This window comes from Haliaeetus albicilla, chromosome 6, assembly GCF_947461875.1.
Source record: "Haliaeetus albicilla chromosome 6, bHalAlb1.1, whole genome shotgun sequence".
Lineage (NCBI taxonomy): Eukaryota > Metazoa > Chordata > Aves > Accipitriformes > Accipitridae > Haliaeetus > Haliaeetus albicilla.
In genome coordinates, this window is record NC_091488.1 from 35148894 (window position 1) to 35170928 (window position 22035).

The window sequence follows — 22035 nt, forward strand, 5'->3', positions numbered from 1 at the left end:
GGCTAGGGTCAGTCAAACCTGAGGAGTGGATTGCCTGGTGTCTAAAGTTCAAATGCTGATGGAAGCTTTTTCTGCAGGTGTGTTCTTCACATGTCTCAGACCCATGACCAAAAAAGCTATTCCTCTCCCTCACAGAGACATGCCTCTCTCTTCAGCAGTTATGTATTTGTTATTTGTAAAGAAACTGTAATAATACCATGACTTTTTGAAGATGTATTTAACTAAGAGGTCCCAAATTTACCAGAGCGGGTAGTTAATTAGCTAGAAGGAAGAAAAAGAGGGCAGGAGGAGAGATGAGAGTTGTTTTAATTTCCTTGGTAATCCTGGGTATTCTTGGATATACTTCAATAGATTTAGTCTATTCAAATCCAGATAACCACATACCTGGAACATCAAGACCTGGCAGCTTTACACAGGTGCTGTGCAACAATCATACACCATACGTAGTAAACTATAAACATTGCAGCAGTGTTTTCAGAGTAATTCCCCAAAAGACAAGATCAATTTCTATCAACAACAAAGACAATGTTTTATTGAACAAATCTATGTACAGTACAAAAAAGTTTTTAAAATGAAACACTACTGTTGATTTATTGCAGTTTGATGGCTCAGTTTTAATTTGTACTCTTATATAAAATGCAAAGTAAAATAATTTAACATTCAACAAGGAAGCACAAATTTCCTTTCTTGCTGAACCTGTAACAGCTTTTACAAATTAAGAGTCCCAAAATGCATACACTGCATTTAATCAGAAAGGTGTTATACAGTACCAAATAAATTAAGAAAATAGTAACACTACCACCCCCTTTGAGTCTTTTGTCCATAGCACTGGTGTTAAACAATAAAAGAAATGAGTACAGCTGAACCTTCAATGTGATATTAAAATCACAAAGTTTAATGTTATAAATTATCCAAACTATACAATTTATATAGTTTTAATGAATATGGCTAAATAACCAAAGTACCAGTGACCTTTCCCCACAGATATGACCACTTTCAACCTACTTTCAGTATTTTTTTTTTGTGAAAGGTGCCAAGCGGCAACTCATTGAAAATTAGAATTGACATGACCTTTACAGTGAACTGTGATCAGGTTAGAGTAGACAGTCTTAAAAGGGAAGTCTAAATCCAAGTTATAGCCACCTGGAGGAATGTTATTAGAATACGATTATCAGTAATGAAATGCACAAACTTTGATCCAACAAAGCTCCTAAGCTCATGTATAACTTCAGGCAGCTTTAAGATGTTTGCATGCTTACATTACACATGTACTTCAGTATTTATTGAATCAAAGTGATACATGTTGAAGAAGTACTTCCAATTATATCATACAATGCTTAATGCCTGGGGGGAAAAACCCCAAACTTTCAATTCTAGATTTGGAACCTTTTTCAGCCCTAGAAGTTGCAGGCTTAGTATAGGGTAATATTCAACATACTAAGGAATCCTTAAAAAGCATGTAGAATTATCCCCTACATGTTACAAGTATCTTTTTGCTCCTAATTACAGTTGTTTAATACTGCAACTTTCTGAAAATACCAACAGATATCAGAGAGTATTTTAAGGAAAATGCAATGTCTTTTGAAGTAAAAATCATTACTTAAAACAAAAATGTTACCACCCACTTTAAGTCAATTTAGTATATTTCTGATAGGTGTTAGGTGATGCTAATGTTCACCTATGCCAAGAATTCAGTTTTCCATTCTCCAAAGTGTATATACTGAACACATGGTATAAACAAATGGTGGTGTCCAAGAAAAGCATCTTTGAACAAAAATGAGTTTAATGCAGGTACAAAAAATTATGGTCACAGTTTATGCATGTACATAGATGCATTTATCTACACACTTTAAACAAAAGAAAATACAAGTCTCATTCATGTTTTTAAAGCATCTTCAAACACATGGAGCTCCAGAAAAAGGCAAAAAAGCACCAAAGATTAAAGGTACATTTAAAAAGACTTTACACAAATATTTTTGTCATATCTGAGTTTCAGATTTTTAAAACTGTAATACTTAAAAATTAACCTTTTTTTCCAAATATATTTAAGCAAATTAACTAGATTAACAATGTTAAGCAAAGAAAGGGGAGCCTGAGAACATACAAGGTGGTAACTGGGTCCTTAAAAATTAGTTGGTAACTTGAAAACAAAAAATGTAAAAGTGCATTTGGCTGATAAGGTCCCCGTTAATTTTATGTTTAAAATCTTTTAATGTATTTATGTAAGTAAATATATATATAGTGTGTGTATATATGTATATATAATGAATGATGCATTTAATTCAGTTTTTTTGCAACTGCAAAAAAACCTCTTTGGTGCCTCAAATGTCACACAAATCTCTGAAAGCGGGCCAGTCATCGGTATTAATGTAATGCACACATACCTGTGATCATAATTTTATAACCTTTTATGTTAATCCAACTCAAAGTTAAGGCAAAAATTTTCTAGAATTCAAGAGCATGATTTTGAATTTACGTTCTTTTTACCTCCCAGGAGGGGAAAAGGAAGCAGAATTAATGCAAATATCTGTTTAATTTCACAGAGGATTATTAGCAGAGGCATTACTGAACTATTAAGTTTAAGTTCCAGAACTACTTAACAGCCTATTTTACAATGAAACCCTTAGGTTTGCAAGTGTGAGCCGTTGCTACGATGAACAGACCTTTTACGTACCTCTTGATTTTTTACTCATTAGTTTTTACATATCTGTTGATTTAAGGAAGTTGACCATCATCTTATGCCATACAGGCATTGTGATGAACTATTTATTCAGTAAGCAAGCTAGCTGAGCAGGAACAGTTGGTCTTTGCTATCCTACATTTCTGTAATGACTCCATCTGTACACACCAATTTTCACCACTATACCTTCCGTGCCTACAACCACATTAAAATTTTCAGCTACCCGCATAGAACAGGATCCCAAATAAAGTATTTTTAGGTGGCAAGACAGTATAAGATAAATTAGAGGATAAGTTAGCACAGTAATTAGACAACGTGAATGTTTGCCAGACCTCTGTCTGGGGTGGGAACATCAAAAACTACATCATCTTTTTGGTTTCCAAGTGTCCAGTATTTCGATGTTACGTATAGAGCTGAATGACTCAAATTTTTTGTCTTCACATTCTGATTGTTTCTATGAACAGTGAATTTTGGATAAAGTGCTTAACATTTAAGTCTAACTCCTTCACTAACTTCTGGGAAAGGCTATCTTTTCAAGAGACACTACTAGATAGGGTTGTAATGTGTCTTAATGTTGAGTCAATACATATTTTCTCCCTTCCTCTAGACAGTAAATAAGTAATGTACTGAGTTGTGACCCACCACCATTAAGAAATATCACATGTGAAACAGGCTCCTCCTGATCTTTTTTTTCCAATTTAACATGTGCTCTGCTTTTGCCTGCCTTTTTTTTTAAAATTATTTTTTTTAAACAGGAAGCCATCTCAATTTCTTTTCAGTCATATCAACAGCTGAAGGACCTCTGTATTTGCATAAAATTACTTTAACTCTGCCCTTAATGCAAGCTTAACCCCCTTCACATTCTGTATTTGTTTCAATTGGCTTCTGTTAATAACCACACAATCTGTGCACATACTGCTTGTATTAGTCTTCCTGCACCTACAACAGATGTTTTACAGGACACTTAACATAAACGTTTACCACAGCCTTGAAAAGGGCTTCTCTTGCATGCATCTGATTTCCACTGTGCATAACTTTCACCCTTAATATCACATCAACTCATTTTACCTTGCATGCTCTGTACTTGAAGTTTTTGGCTATTCCACCCATCTTAGCTTTCTTTCTACATTCCTCTTTTTTGATTCTGAGTATAAGTTTATTAAATGAGCTCCATGCTTTTTAGCAGATAATGGAATCACATACTCAAACTTTGAAAAAAGAATGCATGGTTCCTCTATGCATTTCTTATCCATATTACAATAACGTAACACCTTCTTGAATGATTCCTTCCCAGCTGTGTGGATGGATATCCTTTAACACCACACATTTTCCAACTAAAGCAGCTTTCAGAATTGGTTGGTTTTATTTCCATAAGGCAATTAACACCTCTGCTTTCTCTGCTTGCTCAACTGTATGCCTTATTTTCCTTAAACCTTCATGCTAGAAAGACTGTGCCGCTAAGCTTCAATCACACATTTGGAATGAATGTGGCTTTTTGGATAACTGGTACTTTGGGGATTTTGTAGCAACCTTTCTGGACTCAAGATCTGCAGAGCTCCTATTACTCCTCTGTGAGTTTTGTCTAGAAAATGTGCTTTGTCTTTATCAAGGTCATGTTTTTGTTTAGTAATTTGAGACTGCTTTATGATTAAGGCCAACTGGGAAACAAACTGATGCTTCTTCACGTAGTGTTTTCTTACACCACTCCTCATTTGATACATTTTCCCACAACATTGAATCAGGCACCTGTAAAAGAGAATGCATTGGGGTTAAAATGAAGATTAACCAATGTAAATCATTCTTTAATCTAGAACACTGCTTATGTTTTTCAACATGTTTAGTTTCAAACATGCAAGGAAAGACAGATTGAATTACCCCCTTCTGTTCTATAAGAAGTCTTTTCCATTAGAGCTGCCTATCAATTCTCACCACCTCTTTCTTAATCTAAACAGCATGTCCAATTTGAACTTCCAATTTAGCACAGCATTGCGATTTGATTGTCTAAGCTCTAGGATACTGCAATTGCTTAGAAGTCCTGTCTGTCTTACCTATTCCATCAGGTTGCCCATTTTCAAATACCGTTTTCTGGTTGGTATTTACCTCCAAACAAACCAACCCACAAGGACTGTAAGACTTACTTTCATCATCTGAATCGAATCCAAAGAGCGTCTGACACTTCTTTTGTGCAAGGTGAGCCTCAAGTGCTTCTGAATTACAGTAGATGGTCAAGCAGTTGCCACATCTAAATCTTTCTGTTGTTTTGCTACAAAATGTATCTTGTTCAGAATGAGCATCTACTTCATCAGTCAAAATTTTTCTACGTTTTGGCATGCTAATGTATCGTTCATCAAGATAACTTGGAGGCAATGGTCTAAAATACGGTTTTGTTAAGATGACACCATATGAAGTATTCTCTGTTGTCTGATTTGGTTTAGAAGGTAATTGCGAGGCAGCAGCATTATTTTGTGGTGTATCATGACAATTCTGTAAAACTGGTAACACTGACCCATTTTCTGTCCTTGTTTCATCTGCCACTCTGTCCGAAGATATTTCTGAAGACTTTGATGATGTCTGATCTAGGTCACTGTGCCCATTGACTAGTTGGTCGCTAACAACATTACAGTTTTCAGAATTTGGCTGTAACACGGGTGTCTTTTGGTCTATCAAACTTAAAACTGTAGCGCTACCCTCAGATGAACTTTCATTTCCATTGTGAATTACATTATTTGCTTTCTTCTCAACACTTTGAATATATGTCTTTGGTTCTGTAGAATCCTTCCTTGACTTCCAAGTTGGAATTGGTAAATCTACAGTTTCTTTTTCATTAATAGATTCATCATCATCCTGGTAACTACAAAGTTCTGAAGGATCATCTGAAGAATCTTTTTCACTTGCATCTTCTGAACATTCTGGTGTTTTATTTAAATAATGCTGAGCCTCATGTTCATACAGCAAAGGGAGCTCCTCAAATAGCTCACAGCACTCTGCAAAATTGCATTGAGCTTTAAAAACACTATGACTTTTTGTATGCTCTGCAAGCTCAGTTGACAGCTTAAATCTCTGATTACAATTAAAGTGTAAACAAAAGTAAACATTTGGATACACATGTCTCTTCAGGTGGTCTATAAAATGTTGGGAATCAGCAAATTTTCTCTGGCAGAACCGACATTTTCCTTTATTCCATTTCATTATATGCTGCTGCACTTTCAAATCAGTTGGATGAGCTTTTCTTGCATGTTTATTGAGGAATCTTATCTTTTTAAACACTCTAGCACAACCATTAGCAGGGCACTTAAAGCTTCCTTCCTCATCCATAGCATCAATGTCTTTTTGAGAGCAAAAAGCTCCATTCATTTTGTGCAGAATAGGTGACTCTTTACTGGAGCTCTCATCATCTTCAGGCAAACTTTCTGTACTTAAAGCTTCAGGAACATTATTAAAACAGCTGTCACTACTATTTTCAGTAGCATCATCCTGGTCACTTAGATGGTTTTCCACCACATCAAATACCTGTTCTGCAGTCTCCTCCTCCACTTGGACCACTTGGTCAGCAGTTGGAGCTATTGCAGTCTCTGGTTCGTTATCTTTGGAACCATCAGAATTCCCGTTTTCAAGAGACAGAGAAACATCAGAACATTCTAGTTCATTAACAGCAGGAGCCTGCTGACCACGCTCAAGAACTGCAGCAAGATGTTGCCTTTCTATCTTCCTGACATGATTCTTTAAGTGCTTCAGCATAAGTCCTCTTTGCCTGAACTTTCTGGTGCAAAGTACACAGGAAAAACTGCCCTTTTTTTGGTGAGCTTGTGCATGTTTCACAATGTGACCACCAAGAAATTCCTTGTTGCATATCACACAGCGGTGCCTTGGTACAGTTTGATCTAACATTTTAGATGCCTCAAGAGCTTCATGGTTCTTTTTGGCATTACCTTTGGACTGGGGTTCAGAGAGGTCTTCAGGGTCAAGCTCCCCATTGCTTACATCTGTTGAACAGACACGTTCCTCATTCAGAGCCCTATACTCTGTTATCTTCTCTGTATTTGCAGTAGAGTTTTCCAGTGTACTTTCACTTATGCCAGCAAAGGCTTTATCCCCCAATAACGCTAAACAATTCTGCTTGATCATCAAGAAATTCCAAAACTCAGGATCAAAAAACAAACCTTTTTTCAAAATGGGAAGCAGTTCAAAACGTACACGGTTTTGAACAGAACTAGTGCACTCATTGTATTCTTCATCCGCACATTTATATAAATGTTCAACAGTGTAGTAAGATTCCAAGGTGCGCTCAAGAAAAAAGATTGAAAGAGCACAAATTCTGAGGATCTCCAAGTCATTTGGTAAAAAATGAGCAATTGCTTTATAAATAAGACTTTTCATGTTGGGATCTTCACGGAGGTCCAACTGTAGGGCACATCCACATATCTCAACACATATCTGAAGACCATCTTCACCAACCTGCACAAAGAAAATTACAGCATACATAATTATAGAGTATACATAATGGTATTTTCCTTATGGGCTTACAGAAGTCTATAGCTTGAAAGTAAAATAAAAAAATGAGACCCACAGATGAAAAAGAACTAGTATAAACAATGCCCAAACATCAACATCCCATATACTAATACTCTTGCAAAATAGTTAGGAGTTCAGAAAGCATCCTACTAGTAAGCTTTACCTGAAGGCACGTACATTTTAAAGTAATGCTCAAATCAGACTGTAAAATACAGATAAAAAATGCTCAAAAATAACATCTGGTTTGCACTGAAAGCTACACAGCTACTGTCAACAAAGCTTCAGATACTTTTGCCACGCGCAGTTCTATAGTGAAACACAATTAATTATTTGGGCATATAAAACAAGACTGCAGCAAATCATACCTGATCTAGCAGTATCTTCTGTCTGCATCTTCACTACCTAGGCTGTTTCACACTGCAGTTGGACAGTTAGTCTATATTTTGCCCCTGTTCTAACTCATTTAACTTGCATTGCATAAAAATACAAGCTATAAAATACTGCCCTCAATTTTGAACAACAACCACCAGGGAAACCATAACAACCCATGGCCAAACATTCTAAAAGGCTTGAATTTTCAGAATTGACAAACTATCCTTCCAATGAGCAGAATTCCTATTCCACACTTTAGGCTGGGGGCCCTGCCCTGAACATGTAATTCAGAGGGATGATGAGAAACATACTGCCCAACAGGGAGCAGATTAAAGTAAAAAGAGTTTCAGGAAGTTTAGAAATAATTAATACCTACCTATATTTAAATGTATGTTAACAAATACATACAATGCTCCATACGTAGTGGGTTATTAAAAGATACGATGATTCAGATGCAAATACAAATAAAAGTTATTCATGTCACCACAAGTATTTTAGAATACATACTGAGATTAAAATCTTGAACAGCAACAAATCATTACAATTAGAACTGTACAGCATCACCCGTGACAAAATAATTTATAATTCATTTAGGACACAGAATATGAAGGAGCTTTGTTCAGTCAGGTCAATGGTAAAAAACAACCTTTGTTTGGAAACAACTTGCACTCCTGTGAGCAAAGTGTTGCACGTTACATCTTTCGCAGATGCCTGTATGGGACAGTAGAAGACCAACATCTGAAGCATGAACAACAGCGCACTTTTCTGAAGCAAAATTATGCCTTCCCCTATCTTAGTCTAGCTTTTCCTTTATGTTACATTAAGCACTTCTGCAGACTTGAACAGAACTGGTGAAAGGATTCAGAACTTAACAAGGGTGAAAGGCAGATACATTGGCATTACACAAGTCCTATTTCCTTAAGGAGCCAAGCTAAAAAAAACCCCAACCAATGCATCTTTCACATCTATTCCTCGTATTTATTAATTTTCCCATTTATTTATAGAGGATAACATTCCTCAAACTTACTGCAGGCAGAAAGAAAAAGTCAGAATTCAGTCAATTAAAAACAAACAAAAAATCTTAAAACCACACAACAGACCAAGAGCAATCACAATATTGGAGCACATTCTGGAACTTGACAAAATTTTTAAGTTAATACTGTGTCGTTCCTTACCCCCTCTTAGTTTTCCACAAAAAGTTGCCATTACACAATATAAAAATCATTTCTCTTCACTTACAAAAACAATGGAGGGGGCAGGGTAAAACAAACAAACAAAACTTACTTCATCCTTAATGACTTTCATGAAAGGGAAAATTACTCTGACATTTGTAGCAATTCTTAAAAGCTGGTAGCACTGGTCGACAAACACTTGTTTTGATGGGTTAGATTTAAGCTGCAGTTTACTCCAAATGAAGATCAGGTCCCTATAAGTACAGAACGAAGTATTTTGATTAGGTTGCGTTTTAGAACTCTATCACTAAGCATGATGCATTACTAAGAACAACTATTTGGATATTCTGTAAGTAAAATCATATTTGAGGGCGTAATACCAACCTAATTAACACCACAACTGTACACAATATGTACAATGGAAAATGCAACTTAATTACTTTGTGAAAGCATTCAGGGCATCTCCTATCACTGAGCCAATTAAATATCCAACAAAATATTAATGTATTCAGCTTAGTATCAGAGAACTGCATAATAAAATCAGATGTTACAGCATCTAGCCCTTAACACCACCAGCAACAACCATCAGGCTGAACAGCAAGCTCTGTGTGCTCTTCGGATTAAGTTACTTTCAGTGCATGGATGGGGAGTCCTTCAGGAAAAGAAGTGTCTGAATGTGGAAAATGGGAGCATTGTGGAAAGCTAGCTTCTGATACAGTCCATTGACAGGAAATATTGATGTTCTCCAGTTATGCATATTACAACATGATTTTTTTTTTTACTGCTGTCATCACTGGTCTTTCTAGCCAATAGCAGTTACATGAAAGTATCAGGCTCTACACCTATTCATACATCTCTATGATCCTCAGTCAAATAACACTGCGGACTGATACAAGGAAACATAAGAATAGATTGCTAGACTCTGCAACAGAGCTCCTACACAGGTAATGTGTTTAGTCTATAAAATACAGCTAATTGAAATTTACAGCCTGTAAGTTCTATGCACTTGAATTCAGAGAGTGGGAAAGGCAATCAGAGTTAACTTTTGCACTTGAATTCAGAGAGTGGGAAAGGCAATCAGAGTTAACTTTTAATTGTAAGAAAATTTTCCAGCACAAGTATTTTACCCAGGAGTAGATATAGTTAGGACTAACTCTAACATTACAATGAAAACAAGGGACCGATCAACTTTCATTTTCTGAAGGACGACACTTTTTTATTCCACCAGCCTCCTCCCTCAGAAAACACAAACCCAGTTACTGACCAAATATTTGGCTAATCTTCCAGAGTCTCTAGTCTGTGCCAGATACAAATCAGGCAAACCTTTTGAGATTGAGCTCGTCTTAAGTGAGGTCAGTGCCTGCATGAAAGAAGTGACAAAACTGCCTGTGACAAAACACCAACTTCACTTTTCAATTTAGGACAGCTCTACAATTCAGCTTGATATTTTAAGAGCTAGACAAGAGAGCTTGATTGTTTTCTTTCATTCAGAACCCAAGAAAACTGAAGTTGAAAGAAAGATCAAGCTTATATGGGGAAACTGTGAAAAAGGAATTCTACAAGCAGCTCTACTCACAAAAAAAATTAGTCTTACAGGTTTTCTAAAGATACAAGCTGTTCACCTCTGCCTTTACCAGGCTGGAAATCTAAATTCCTGAAAGTCTTTGCAAACTTCACATAGGAGTTTGAAACTAACTAGTGTCTTCATGCACCAAACCATTCATAAAAATTCAGTAAAAGTCTCAACCTGAAGTACAAAAGAAAGAACTGCACATTATTGCTGTTAAATTTTACAGCCGTTAAATAATACAACTTATTCTCTGCTTTGTCTCTCACCATTTCAGAGCAAGCCATTTCAACACTAATTATTCTTCTGAGAGATTAGTGGTTAAAGTGGCTTGCCATGTGTTCAGACAACTGTGACGGCTGGCACAAGGAAAGAGCTGAAAAAGGAATGAAGAAAACTGAAAGTAGAAGGAGCAGCTCCATTGGTGAGAGCAAGCTGTTAAATCAGTTTAACCACCATTTGACTAGACCCTGATGCAAAATAATATTTTAAGTCTTATTCCTCCATGTAGACATGGAGGCTTCTCCTTCTCAAGCACATTTCTGACTTTGATAATCATTAAGGTTTAAAGCATTCTTGAAGAGCTGATTGGACTCTATTCCAATCACTTAAATGCTTTGGATACCAACTTTAATGCTGAAATCAGCAGCACTTGAGATATTTCTGTGTCACTGACCACAACACAGATGATAAACTTGAGATAATGCAGGCAGGAGTAGATTTCTATTTGCTCAATTATTATGGCATAGTAGTACAGTACTTAATGACATTTACTTCTTGGATAGTAGAACTTGGTTCACATTGAGGCCTGTGCTTCAACTATTATGGACACACGTTGGGGCCATTTAAATTGTCACTGTGAGATCACAGAACTTGGTACCTCTTTACCAGAGGCAACCAGGTATTCCAGTCTGTTAACCCTCCACAAAATACCAAACCCTTTGCATGCTTCCATCAGCAACGTAAGAGAATGGTTAAACCCATCCTACCTTAGCAAAGGTTTTAGATCTAGCTATTGTTGATAAGTAGAAAGTCTATCTTTCCTCGGGCATAGATAGCACACTTTACCAAAATGTTATCCAGTTCACAAAAATTACCTAAAGGCCAAAGACTGATTGAACCTGTGGGAAAAATTCCCCGGCTTCTTGAATTTACTGCATAGGAGTCACATGAAACCAGCCAAAATAGCATTTTAAAATTGCTTGACAGAAAAGGCAAGCCATTCTGCTACACTTGTTCCATCAAAATTTTGTCTGTCTTTCTGAAGAGACATCACTTTTTGATACTAGAAGGTCATTAATCACATCATTATGGACTGATCTCTTACCAATACCTTGTATACAAATATTTCTAGTAAGACCATGCACAGCTTGCTTTGTGATTAATTTGTAAGTGGGCTTTCACTTCAGAAAAATAATTCGGATCACCTGAATCTAGAATTTATTCTTAATGTCAATGAAAACAGTAAGAGTTTTGTGACAGAGCTGCTTAAAGTCCATCTTCCTCTGAGATAATATGAGAACTAATGGTTTCAGCATGAAGATTTCATATAAAAGCTGCTTCCCGTTAAGCAATAGCAAATATCTGCTATTTACAGCTTTCTAATCTATTCTGGTATCTTATCTTTGCTAGTAGTGTTTGCTGCTAGATCCCTGCTATATCTGCAAGGTCCTGAATTCCAGACAAGGTAAGATGATTTATGCTGTGCTGAAGGCATTAAAATCTTCTCTAGGGAAAAACACACAATGTGGGTTAATTTAACCTGTCTCTTACTTCTTCAAAAATTTGAATCACAGTATAGTCATGCCTTCACAAACTTTGTTCCAGTTTACATTATCTATTAAGCATTATGCAGACTTCTCTTGTTGGGTACACAATTATTAAGGCTCAGCATCTGTAAAGAACAAAACAGCTATTCTCGCTGCACAGACGTAACTGCTCTGAACTCTTTCAAAGATCCTCAAGTTCTATATTCTGAACAGAAGATTAAAATACTAAGATACCAAAATGGTTTCCTTCATAAACAGGTCTCAAACAGTATTTTAGTCTCTTCTGGAATTTCATTTTTGACATCCACTTTGCCAGAACATGAGGACAGACATCTTGTTTTGAATAGCAGTTTTCAAAATGGATGATGCAAGACTTAATAATCAACGGGGTAAGAGCAATGTTATAACATGTTACTACAGCAAAAGATCTAAAAGGTAGGTTTAACTCCAATATTTAAAATGCCTTCCTTAAAAGACTGAATCCCCCAAACAGAAAGCACTAACCATGTAACCAATATGCATAGGTTACATCTGTGAATTTCCTAATAAATACGAAGTCAGGAGATGCAGCATTTGGGCAGGAATCAGCAAAGTTGGATTCTATCCCAAAGTTGGTCGCTGGGCTCACACACACTATGTACCTTTTTGGTTGAACTTCTTCATCTGTCCTATGGGGACAGTCATGCCCACCTTTTCCTGGACAGGCTGAATGAAAAATGCCACTAGGTATTGCCAATACATTGTATTATACATATATGTCATAATCATAGTTTGAAAGGTTTTTATTCAACACAATCAATTACTCATCCAATATTGAAGGAAAAAGCACTATCATGTCTGACCTTCATTACTTGCTCAAGAAAAAAAAAAGTAGACACATCTTACTTTTCAATTCTCTGAAATCTGGGAACAGGGAAATCCTATATAGCTTCTAAACTCCATATTAAAATTAGTTATGCAGATTAATAATTTAATCTCTATTGACTGAAAAAAATTCAAATCCTTGCTGACTAAGCCTTTTTGCTTTAACTACATAATCGAACAATTAAGCGTACTTTACCAAGGAATACAGATGTTACTTTAGGCACAGAAATTATACAGGCTAAACAGAAGGATTATCTTCCTTAGCCATCTTTCAGTCCTCAGAATGATGAAATTTGTTTTGACAACTCTTTAGAAAACACTTCTTAGCCATAAAAATGTCCAACTATCAAGCTGATTCAGTGTGTATGAAGACATTCTTACTTAAATGTTTTCTAGAGGACCACCATTTATGTTATGGCTCTGTTTATGAAGTAAAAGTTTGCGTAATTCATAGCGCATTTTCAGAACCATATATTCTCTTTTTAGACACATTGGTGACATACTACAGTTTGATTATAAGCAGTGTAATTTAACTAGCAGAACAGCAAAATATCTGCATTGCCAGAGTCTACAGACTGCATATTGTTACACATTGCTAATAATAAATGCCATATTTATAGGTATTTACAGCATAAAGTATGTAAAGGCTCACCCTTCTGTTACTTTGAAACAGTTAGTGTTAGGTACTATGTAGGCTACCACTGTACATGATTGTGTGTAAAAAGGCAACAGGCATAACAGATGTACTAGGAGTGTTTAAAAATCATGTTAGAATGTTTTTATCTGGTATTTTAAACTTGAGCTACATCTCAAAGTTAGATGAGTTTCATTTTGGCAATAAGCATTTATTATCTGCTAAGCTGCTTCACCAGAAATAAAGTATTTACCATATACAATACATGTCCCCATTTTGAAGCTGTGGGACTAGGAACGATTCACATAGCTGTAAGGCTAAGGTAGTCTTCCCTTCTTTTTCAGTGTTGCAGATGATCTCAATTCCACTCTTGCAATCAGTCCTCAACAAGTGCTATACAATTAAAATAAAATCAATTTAGATAAATTTGCTAACATGAAACAAAAACCTATCAGACCGTGCTATATTAAAGCAGCTACTGAAAACTTCAGGAATTGCTATTAACATAGGATTTCTTTGGAACAGCTTTTGTGTAGGTCTGTAAATAGAGATTTTGGAGATATTTAGAGCTCCTTCATATTTCTTAGAGTAATGACAGTCAGAATAATTGTCTGAGAAATTAAAAGATTACACAAAAGCACTTTTTTGCGCGATGGTAGCTTGTTCCTAAAACAAGGTTAAGAAGAGCAGTTATCTAGTAAGTACTCAGTGGTAAAAGTAGGGCCACATTCAGCTACAGTGTCATTTTACGTACCGGGGCATCATTAAAAAAACTTCAAGGCTAACAAAACTATATAATGTACAAAACACTGGACTGACATCAATCAGGCTCAAGTGCTTTTGCTAAAATAATAGTCAATAATAAAATAGTCAATACACTGAAGTTACAAAATATTAATGACTCAAGTTATTTAGGGAATATATCTACAAGTAAACTTGACCAAAAAAATTGCATTTAGGTCAACAAGATTTGTAGGCACTTAACATTTAACTTTTCAAAGCTTAAGCCAGCACTGAGTTAAGCAACACCGGTGTAGTTGCCTGATTTTATGACATTTGGTTCTACAAAAACAGAGTTCCATATGCTCCTCTTGACAACTTGTATACAGTAAGTATAATGTACCACTTCATTTAAAAAAAATGTATACTGACAAACAATACCTCCTGGAATAGCTGATCTTCTAATGGTGACATATAAAGACAGGTGAAAAGAGCTTGATGGAAATACAGATCTTTACTGATATCTGGATGATTTATGCAAGATTTGATAAGAGCCATTGCCTCAGGGATGCGTTCACAGGCAATAAGGTATCTGGCACGTAGTTCAAAGAACAGTGGATTTTCAGAGCTTAAATATTTGTTAACTGTACAGAAAAGAAAGATTTAAAGGCAATTAGAATATGAAGTCCAAACAACAAATGAATTTAAATGTAATGTTGTTTTTAATAGTGCAATGTCAACAAATAATATAAAAAAGGCTCTGCTAAAGAAGCTATCATATATTAAATTAAATACCATCAAGATTCTGTCCTTCTGCTTGGAAACAGAAATTGTTATTTTCTTACACCAGTAATCTAATTCAGTATTTTGTTTCTAACAGATCAACACAAGATGCTGCAAAGGATTAGTAAAATATACACTACATAGAAGCAGATATGAACATTTTCGAGAAAAAAAATTCCCTTTTTTCTCAGCACTGGAATCTGGGTGATTGTCAGAAGTGTAAGATCAACAGCACTTCCAATGCTATAACTATAAATATTTAAAACAACTCAGGATACTCATTATCCATTAAAATGGAAGAGCTTGGAGTGGTGAAAAAGTTAACAACAATTCACATCCTGTTGCTTTAAGTAGTTTTGAATACCTTCATTTTGCTTGGAGAAGTGGAAAATATACTTTTTCTTCCTCTAAAAGTGCTACTGGGCACAATTCTAAATCCCTAAATACCTTTAAATTCTAGGCCCTGATTTCTGGAAATCTGTGTTTCAGATCTAAAAGCTAATCTTAAAGCTAATGCTTGAATGAAATTGTTTCAACTGAGATACTCAAAATACTAACGTTTAAGTATTAAACATGAACATAACTATTACTAACATTTAAGTAATTGGGAAATTATGAAATACATAGCAGGCATGCTTTAGATCTCTATTATAAAAGATCACACTGATCCTAGTGTCTCTTAGGATTAAAAGTTAAAATATCACTCAAGAGTACAAAATGCAGCAATGCTGCTTTTATTTTGAGAATTGTTTGCATCTTGTCAAGTAAACACACACTGAGGTGTTAATAGTGTGTTAACATTTATGTAATGTATTGGACAATATGGCCTGATCTTCCTTTTATATTCTCAACAGCTACCTTAAGAGAAAGAGTTAAAACCCCACAATTTCCAGTGCATGCCCTGTAGTACTGTACAATGTTTCATATTTTAAAAAAGAAAAAAATAAAAGAGATTGTCAATTTAAAGTCAATAAAGGCTAGCAGTGAGCATGGGAAGTATATAACTTAGAAGGAACCTGTATCAAGAAAGTTACAAACAACTTAAAGTGACACTTAAAATGATTAAAAAAATAGAAGCGGTTACTGAACAATCTGAACAGCTAAGAGAATTTTTTTTGCCAAAAGAAAAAGACTACTTGTATAACAAGCTTTCACTTAAACTTTTTTTTTTTAAAGGATGCCTGTTTGAAAGACATTCCTTATGCTCAAAACCAGGATTTCTCTAGCATCTTTATTTTTATGCAAGCTAATGGTATTATATGCTAATGAACATTTAAGGAATATTATTAAAGGTGATACAAGGTTTTAGATTATATTTGTTAATAGATGTACCATAAGGTCCACCATAAGAGAAGATATCATTCCCACTATGCATTAGCACTTCTGGGTACAAATTTAGTAAAGACGACAACTGAAAGAAAAGCCAGTGTCTAACACTGGTCATTAACTGCATTAAAAAGTGATGGCATGGAACAATCCTTAAAGCCAAATAAAGGCCTCTCCTTTTTTGAATTAACATACTTATGATAATAAATCCAACCATCAGTTTCATATGCAAACATTACCCAACAGATTACCGAATATCCACATTGACAAATCAGGCCAGAAATACTTAGCTTTTGTTACATGATAATGTTAAGAAAATGCTGCACATATAACAGCTGGCTGGAACGTCCTTTTCCCTCAAAGAAGGGAAGACTGCAGTCCACAATACAGGTTAACTTGTTATATCATTCCCTCTTTCTGTGTGGGCAACTCTGAGTACACCCCTCTGCTCCATAAATGCGAATCCCACTTCTGACAGCACAAGCTCCCAGGGAAGGGTGTCTCCTACACCCTCCAACACTGACAGCACGAGCTTCCAGGGACAGGGCTCTCCTACACCCTCCAACGCTGTTTCTAAATAGACTGCAAGTTCCAGCTATGCCACTGCCAGGATTGTTCTCCCTCCCTGTAGTCGAATGCCCTCGTTTCCCAAGGCAGCATTTACAGCTCTTCTAACCCCCCCAGCAAAAGACAACTGCTAACTACTATAGTAGCATTTAGCCAAGTCTGTGATACATTAAAAATGGCTCGGGGAAAACAACATCTATTCTTGTCCAGGCAGCATGTGCAGTGCTTTGCTTTAGAGCGACAGATGCCAACCATCAGCTTAGAAACTTAACTGCTTACATCTGAGCGTACCTCTGCCTGCACTGCAATACTATTCTAGATGTTCACAGGAAACTGCCTTATTCTCCCTGATCTACTAGAAGTGTATTGCTCCTATGTTTCAACCCTGCTATTTTTCTTTAAACCCGAAGGCTGCCTTCCTTTCCAGCCATCTCAAAATAGACTGCAACATCTCAAAGTATACTACAATTCACGTAAAGACAGACACAGCAAGGTTTGTCTTCACGTAAGCTTCTCCATGTAATTAATGAACCTAGGACAGGATTACATAGTTCACACAGTACATACTTATCAAACTGACTTTTGCAAGTAATGGTTGGTGATTCAGCAATAATAGGCAGTTTTTCTCATTTAAAATAGTGATCCCCAAGGGAACTATATGGCCAAGTTTCAAAGTATACACCAAACACTACCAGCCTATAAAGCAGCACAGAATGTTGGCTTTGTGTAAGACTTCACAAGAATCAGATTTTAGAGGAAGTGAGACAAGAAAGAAAAAGCTTCCAAAAGGTATTATCTAAAACAAAATCTTTGTCATCACAGATGAGATATGTCAAGGGGGTGTGGGGGGATATCAGAAGATAAAAGGAGGCAGAATACCTCAGCAGAGGGGAAGGAGATATGGCCTGCAACAAAAAGAAACAAAATGATCATCTAGTGACAACAGGCAGTCTCATTCCTACTCTGCCAGGTTAAAAATAAGCGAAAATCCTCAAACTGTTACCCATCATAGAGAGGCTTCATGATGATCAAGTGAATCATTAAGGCAAAGGACTAAACTAATTCTTTGCTGGAGAGATGGAGACTGAGACCTAACTTCAGATCATAACCACCAAACTTCTAGAGTTTGTCATTTGATACAAAACAAAACAGGAATAATCTCTGTTTTCATTCTGTTTCTAGTCAGTATTTGACTAGAAGTTTATCAGTTATGTAATAAAAATCATGGGTAAACTATGTTGCTCAAGTGCTTGCTTCACAGGAGACACAAAACAATGACGACTACCCACTTAATCATGTTAATTTCCTATCAGAATACTTTCTCTGGTTAAGGAGGCAGCTCACTAAGCTGTTCGACTTCATAGTCCTCTTCCTCTCTCTACAGAGCAAACACACTGTCATAAACATAGTAATGAATCTGAATCGTGCATTACACTATAGCAACTAGAGAAGAACTAGTATTTCCTATCACTATCAAATAAAAACAGCATTTAAGAGATCCTCTGTGAACACTGCTAGCAAATAGGTCACATAAGATGTTAGTAAAGACTTTACTGTAGATTGGATATTTTCCCCTCACGAACTTTCATTAACATTCTGGTAATGTTTGTTTCCACGAAATGTTAAAAATGCTGGTTTACTTCTCAGCTTGCAGAGAAATCATTCCCCTACTCCCAACTCTAGAAATTACATATACATAAAGGAGCTATCAGGTGTAGTCACAGGCCTCATTCTAAACAGAACCAAGAAAAGCCACAAGCCCTAATATTTACAATTTAAAAGAAAAATTAAATGAGTCAGAGTACCATGAGACAGAATTACACATCAGGTCCTCCCCTGACCATGTTACTTCAGTAGCCTAATTGAAGTCAAGTCACTCCCCATGCTCTTTCAGGGGTTGAACACCTGGATTTGGTAAATTAATTTTATAAGTAACTCCTCAGTAGCCTCTTGTATCTTTAATAATCTGATTTCTACACTGTAAGTGACTTAAACTACTAGCAAAGAAACTTAGTTTTCTTTCAAATAAAAAAAGGGGACAGTACATTTTAGTACAGAAAAATAGTTAAAATTGTGTGCAATGCCAGCTGACAACACCTGACCCTAATATCAAAAAAGCAAAATTTAACACATTTTTCAGTACTCTAAAAAATTAACATGGTAAATGAAATACCTAATTCCTGTGATACAGGCTTTGCTTTAAGAATTGCTTGTAATACTGGATCCTCCCATGGTCCACCATCTCGTATGATGCGAGTCACTAGTTCCAGGTTCATATTTCTGTATCTATTTAGAAGGTTCTGACATTCCTACATGTAAAAAGAAAAACAATTAGAAAGAAGAAAAAAAAAAAGTTGTCTAAAAATAAAGTTAGGCCATCCAAAAGATAAGAAACAAGAAAACCCACCCATGTTTAAGTATTTCTTCAGTCACCAATTCAAGCTAAACTCATCGACTGGGCCTACACAAAGCCCTAAAGCAACAACTTATATTCTCTATAAACAGTAATACACAACTGTGGAAGCCAGAATGTTCATGTCTTCTATAAGCACATAGCAAGAGCCTGCATTTGCATAACAGTGCAAAACCACCTTTCCTTGAATTAGAAATATTACTGGCATATGCTGAAGTCTTCACCTCATGCTAGTCTGCACAGATTTAGACATGCTGACACTGGATTTGTGATCCAGTGATGGTGTCTGAATTCTACGAAGGAAAAACTGAATTAAGCCATATGAGTCACCAGCCCTCAAGCAACCATTTTTCTCCAAATCTCTACATAACAGAAATTATGCTTGCCTAAAATAATCTAGAATGTTTTAGCCACCCATGATTTTCACATAAGCCAAGTTCCCCGTCCCGTCCCCCCCCCCTTGTTATTTGCTGGTAAAAGTGTTAACATTAATGTTAATCAACAGTAGAATTTTAATCACAAGAAAAAGGTATCTAATTTTGAAACAAAAAGATGTAGCTGAAGAATGGCTTCTATGCACATACAATTAACTCCTTCACATACGCTTTTCTGCTGTAAATTCTTTTAGTTTCAATCCAATTTTTTCTTTTATGTTCAGATGAGTATGTTTGATGGTAAAAAATGGTTAAGTAACTGAAACAATGGTTTTCACTAACAGTGTGATTACACAAGAGATTCAGAAATTCTTTATCTAGAAGATTATGTAAAGATTTATTTTAATACATTCATTGTTTAAAAGTCAAGGTAATTGAAAATTGTAATACAAAAGCACAGAGAAGTATTATACATCACACTTTTTCCTAAATTCTTTCTTGTTCATTCTTGAAAAGCACTTATTGCAGGACTGCCAAAATGTCCCATTACTCTTATGCAAGAGACCCTACCCATTCCTGAGGCTGCTAAGCCACTCCTTGATCCCATTCTTCCAACAATTCTAATCAAGCGTGTAATTGCTGCTGGTTTGATAATTAAGTAGTGCTGACACATTAATTTGTAGCAGCAGTAACAAACAGGTATCAACACAAAAATAACTAAGGGATAGCTATTTCTCAAACTGCAGTTCCATGATCAGTATTAACAGGAGAAACAACCCTGTTTTTCATCCCTTCTTTCCCTACAACAAGTTTCCTCTCATGGTGGCACAAGTGCTTGGGTTCCCATGCAGTGAACTCAACTCTCAAAAATCAGTTCAGGTCAAAAAAGACATATCTGGCAAAAAACCCGTAAGTTTTTAAATCCAGGATCATTTATCTTATGCAGTTGCATATAGCCATACAAAACCTTGTCCCAGTCTAGCCAAGAGTACAACAGTTTTAAACAGTGAGAGTTTATGCTGACCTGAAGAGTTCATCAAGATAGAGTTTCAATTTCAAATTTACTGTTTAAAACCACAGAAGGAAACTTGAGGTTTCATGTCATGAACTGGTACGCAACACTGGATGACATTAAGTTCTACTTAGATATAAACAAGCAAAGCTTCCCTCTTCTATACGGGAAACGCACAAAATATGTCTTTAACAAGATTGGTATTACAGAGAAGTACATTTTACTTGGTCCAAGTAAATTCAAATAGCAATATTGATTATAAATGTAAGAATAAATGGCTTTCCCTTCAAATATCCTTCTTTTTTTTTTTGCTTTTCCTTTGGGTATAAATGTAAGTAAAGCAGCTACATTCTTTCACTATAATGGCATGTTTCCTCCAGGTTATATATCCACAAAAACTGTCTTTACATGTACTAAAATAATATTAAAGACTTATATGAAAGTAGGCAACACTACCTGAATTGAACCTAAAATATCTTTCAAAGGATCTTCATAGAACTCATCCTTTCCAAAGAACAGCAGCAATTCAAAAAAACTCCTAAAAAAACAGAAGTAGTGACAAGTCAACCAAACTAAAAATGTTAATTCGAAAAATGAAACTATGGTCAGGCTATTAGTTTTCACAGCACTAAAAACAAAATAAGGATTGTCATAAGTTCTAGACCCATGCCCATGCCAGAGTCACTCTAAAAAGTTTGGCCAATCCCCATGCTCTCTAAATGCAACTCATACTGCAAAAATTTTATGTTGGTCTGATATTTTGTGCTGGATTTTGGCAGTTAAGACTTCCACACACACCCCTCAAACACATTTTTCATCAGGCATCAAGTCGCAAATAGAATACAGCCATAGATAAGCTAACAAGACCAAATCAGTAATAAAACCGATTATACTTAAGCACAACTTAAAATCCCTTCTGCTGAACCTTTTTCATCAGTTCAGGACATTTAGACTCACAGTACCTGCCTGATCTTCTCCCTGAAGAACTCTTAGGTCCTCCATACTGCTGCTCCCCATTCATCATTACAAAAGTGAACCTTCCTCAAAAGCCAAAGCATTTGTCAGATATGCAGCAATTTTGAGGAAGGAAGAGGACAGCTGTAAAACTACTATAGTATGCACAGTGTATACAGAGTTACATTCAAGGAATAGTAACTTCACATGAATGCAGATACCCAACAATTCATATTTTCAAGTATAAGCACTTTTTACTAACATATTTTATTCCATTTCAGCCGGTCTTGCTGTAATGCCCATTGAAGTCTCTCTA

The 22035-nt window shown here is 35.9% G+C and overlaps 1 protein-coding gene across 1 annotated transcript in view; it reads right to left on the reverse strand.

Moving 5' to 3' along the window:
• Positions 1–500: 500 nt before the first annotated feature.
• The window catches only part of ZNF654 (zinc finger protein 654), a 37434-nt gene continuing 15899 nt past the window's right edge, over positions 501–22035 (reverse strand). Inside the window, exons 3-9 of the mRNA XM_069785516.1 lie at positions 21222–21303; positions 19140–19275; positions 14732–14934; positions 13824–13963; positions 8849–8990; positions 4819–7135; positions 501–4426 (exon numbers count right to left, since the gene is read on the reverse strand). Of these exons, the coding sequence (XP_069641617.1) occupies positions 4419–4426; positions 4819–7135; positions 8849–8990; positions 13824–13963; positions 14732–14934; positions 19140–19275; positions 21222–21303 (3028 nt within the window). The 3' untranslated portion in view covers positions 501–4418. The remainder of the gene's footprint in view (positions 4427–4818; positions 7136–8848; positions 8991–13823; positions 13964–14731; positions 14935–19139; positions 19276–21221; positions 21304–22035) is intronic.